At 36.8% G+C, this 3,872-nt stretch overlaps 1 protein-coding gene across 1 annotated transcript; it reads left to right on the forward strand.

Annotated features, from left to right (window-relative positions):
* The first annotated feature begins 227 nt into the window (after positions 1–227).
* Positions 228–1,373, forward strand: LOC104214092 (large ribosomal subunit protein P1-like). Its single transcript, XM_009763707.2, has 4 exons — positions 228–391; positions 485–566; positions 783–998; positions 1,137–1,373. Exons 2-4 carry the CDS (start codon positions 498–500, stop codon positions 1,188–1,190), a joined length of 339 nt encoding a protein of 112 aa, XP_009762009.1. The 5' UTR covers positions 228–391; positions 485–497; the 3' UTR covers positions 1,191–1,373.
* Positions 1,374–3,872: the final 2,499 nt, after the last annotated feature.

The raw sequence follows: 3,872 nt of genomic DNA on the forward strand, positions 1-3,872 counted from the left end.
GGCAAAATCTATTTTTTACCTTTATATATTAAGTTTTGAACCCCCTTAACACAATCCAAAAGTGTAATTTAGTGGTCAAGGGGGTTCAAAATCTACATAAGGTCATGAGTTCAATTCCCACTAGCTACAAAAATTTTTTTTGAACCCCCTTCGTGGAGATCCTGACTCCGCCACTGCCGCGTAGATCTCTCAAAATAAAAAGAACAAACTAAGAGGTTTTTAGTTTCCTCCTTTTCAAGGCAAATGGACCTATTATCTTCTGGGCTTCATTAAGGTAAACGGGCCCCCAAAATTCTGTCAACTTTATAACATCTCACATGTTCTAAATCACAAAACCCTAGCACTCAGCAGCATCTGTGGATTGTGGAAGCAGCCGTCATTTGATTTGAAGGTAAAAATCCAATTCCCACAGTCACTCAGTAACCATTTTCATCAATTATTTTCTCCATTTCCTCAACAACAAAAAAATTTGTTTGTAAAACAGGAACGTTAATCAAATGTCGATCGGAGAAATCGCTTGTACTTACGCTTGTTTAATCCTCAACGATGAGGACATTCCCATCACCGTATGTTTCTCTTCCCTATATTTAAATTTTTTTACTGCTATTTTTAATGAGATTTAAGTTATAAACACTGATAGTATAAAAATATTGGAATTTAACTTGTGATAGCATGTCAATTACCATTTTTATATATTATTAATTAGTGTGTATCATAAATTTACATGTAATTATCTTTTACGCTAACTATACTGATTTGTGCTTTGATTGTTATTGTAACAGGCAGAGAAAATTGCTTCTATAGTAAAAGCAGCAAATGTGACAGTGGAGCCTTACTGGCCATTGCTGTTTGCTAAACTTGCTGAGAAGAGAAACCTCGGAGATCTTATTATGAATGTCGGTGCTGGTGGCGGTGGCGCTGCCGTTGCTGTTGCTGCACCAGCTGGCGGAGCTGCTGCTGGTGCTGCTGCAGCCGCTCCAGCTGCTGAGGAAAAGAAGGTAAGAAAGAAAGAAACGAGTATTAGTTATATTGAATATTGATTGATTGAAATTTTGATTTTGTATAGATGGTGACGAGTTTTTTGACTGTGCAACGTGCGTGAGCTAATGTTCATTTTTTATTTGGAATGTGAACAGGAAGAGCCTAAGGAAGAAAGTGATGACGACATGGGATTCAGTCTTTTTGATTAGGAGCGACTTTCAGTTTGATATGTTGTGATTCTATTTTTCTGAGAAAATTTGCCTGATGCTGGTAATAGAGTTTCGCTCAGTAGCATTCTTGATATGTTGGTTATAGTTACATGTAATCTTGGTGTTATGAACATGTTCTACTAGTGATTGTTCAGTAATTTGAGTACATTTTTGTTTTTGTTATCCCCTAATGGAAACTTCTACATCTAGCTATTTTAACAATCAGCATCTTGGAAAACAATGGTTTTTGAACTTGCATTGGCTCAACCAGTTGTCTAATGAAGCATTTTTAAAGCTCTTTTGACTGGCTATAAAGTTAGCATGGTTTTGTTTCATTGAAATTTCTTCTTTTGTTCATGTGCATATGCATCCTTCCTTAGGTAGGGCCAAGGTCTGCGTACACACTAACTTCCCCATGTCCCACTTGTGTGATTACACTGGTTTTATTGTTCATATGCATATGCATTTACTATTAGTATATTTTAGTCTCCATTCACAGACTGTCAAGTCTGTCAACTTAAAAATGTGTTGTGTTAAATACAGTATGCAGAACATCTCTTCTTACATTTGGCTACCAAATGCATGCTAAGAGCATACTCATGATGTCTTTATATTGATTTTTGGAGATTTCAACTTGCACGTGAGAATCACTTAGCATATAAGATTGTATTATTTACAACCGTTGCGATTTTGTCATTTCATCTATGCTTTGTTTTGTCAAGCAAATCTTCTTCTGCTTGCATCTTTGGCTCTTCTATGCTAAAGTCTTGTCGTTCTCTTCTTTTGTTCATTCTATTCCTGGCCTGAGCTTCAAATGCTTCCTCTGTGTTACCTTTTGGCAATTTAACTTCTATTTTGATTTTTTTTTGGGACAACCATTTCTTATGTTGGGAATTTATTCTTAGGAGAAGCATATGAGAGGTCAATTGAGTAAACAATTGATTTGGTTGGAATGTGTTTCTATCAGCCAACTTGCTTCAACAAAGCTGAATTGCTCTGATCGTGTTAACTACATTTAAGTTTAAATCCAATTATTGAAGTTGAGAAAACTGAGGAGCTGAAATATAAAAGAATGGAGTGCATAGCTCATTGTTGTGTATGATATTATCTTACTTCTAAGTCAAAATGGATGTAGATTTGTTGTGTATCTCAAGGAGACGAAGGGACTCTGAGGTAATTTCGTGTATATCCCATGGAAACTAAAGGAATATCATTTCTACCACTCTACTCTACCAAAGGTGCTTGTTACAAATATTAAATTATGGTTTGAATCAATCATCGATTAGATGAGATAGTCAAATAATATTTCGTTCATAAAAATCAGAATAACCACTATGCATATAAGTTTGACAGGCGTGCTATTATTTTTAAATTATACGTGAATGATACTCTTGATAAGATATGATATCTCAATGGTCCAAAAGGTTACACTGTTTTTTTTTTTTTATGGAAATACGAAAATCTTATTACTTAACTAGTACTATTACAAGGATAGAGAGACCTATTGGACTCATTCATAGGTTCTGCCACCGTATTGTCTACATTAGTAGTGCCAGTTACAAAAGGATTTCCAAGTTCTATTAATTTGGAAATTATAGCAGTGGATATTGTTCTACTATTAGTGCTTCCAATTTCATCTTCACGGAGGGCTTGCAAAAGAGAGTTTGGAGGCTGTTCCATAAGATAGAGAGTAGAGCTACTCGTTTGCTTGGATCCTTGAGTAGCCAAAAAGTGCACAACCTTGTTCCCTTCCCTGAAGCTATACTGGATCGGCGGATTCTGCAATTTCTTCAGTAGTGACCTGCACTCAATAACCAAGTTAGAGTAAATAGAACAAGTATCATTATTAAGCAAAGAATATACATCTGTTGCATCGGTCTCAATTTCGATATCAACAAAATTTGTCTCAAGCTAATTGAAGACCGGTTTTAAGGGCTAAGAGTTCCATGTAGGCAGGGGTGTAGGCTATGGTAGAATTGTGGTAACCCAAAATCCAATCCCCACGGCCATTTCTGAATATTCCCCCGATGCCTCCTTTTCTATATTTTCCTTTGAAAGCCCCATCAATGTTAAGCTTTAAGGAGTGGTTTGTTGGGGGGGGGAGCCATTTAATTGAGATGGTAATAGACGGAGGAACATGGTTTGGAGAATTGGTACAGTACATAAATTCTTTGCAGCATATTAGTACTGCTTCAAGCGAAAGCTATTTGCTCTTTTTGTTGAAAGAGTTATTATTGCGATTTAGCCACAGAGACCATATAGCAAAAGGAAAGAACATATCCCAGGAGATATCCCATTGATCCAAAGTTTTGTGCAGATCTTTTAAGGTATTGAGCCAATGGTCAGGTTCTGCTGAAAGTGAGGAAGGTTGAGTTGAGCGTCACTCCAAAATTTGGTGGCTATGGCGCATTCAAAGAAAATGTGAATAAGCGATTCCTCCGCTGCTTTACATATGGGACAAAGGGTGTTAATGTGTAGTCCGATTTGGTGCAAATAGCTTAGAGTAGGAAGACGATTGTGGGAACATTGCCACATGAAGTATTTAATCTTATGGAGCGTGTTAAGTTTCCAGATCCATTGGAATTTAAAATTGTTGGGAAGTGGTGGTGAGATTAACTTGTATATAGAGCTGGAGGAAAAGATACCATTGGAGGTGTGAGCCCAAGTGGGTATGTCCCTAGC

This window comes from Nicotiana sylvestris, chromosome 9, assembly GCF_000393655.2.
Source record: "Nicotiana sylvestris chromosome 9, ASM39365v2, whole genome shotgun sequence".
NCBI classification, from domain to species: Eukaryota; Viridiplantae; Streptophyta; class Magnoliopsida; order Solanales; family Solanaceae; genus Nicotiana; species Nicotiana sylvestris.

Bases quoted from the DNA above. Each gene is read 5' to 3' on its own strand.
- LOC104214092 (XM_009763707.2), top strand. From the start codon at position 498: ATGTCGATCGGAGAAATCGCTTGTACTTACGCTTGTTTAATCCTCAAC. The intron at 567-782 runs GTATGTTTCTCT...TTATTGTAACAG, and splicing joins ATGAGGACATTCCCATCACC to GCAGAGAAAATTGCTTCTAT. The intron at 999-1,136 runs GTAAGAAAGAAA...GAATGTGAACAG, and splicing joins CAGCTGCTGAGGAAAAGAAG to GAAGAGCCTAAGGAAGAAAG.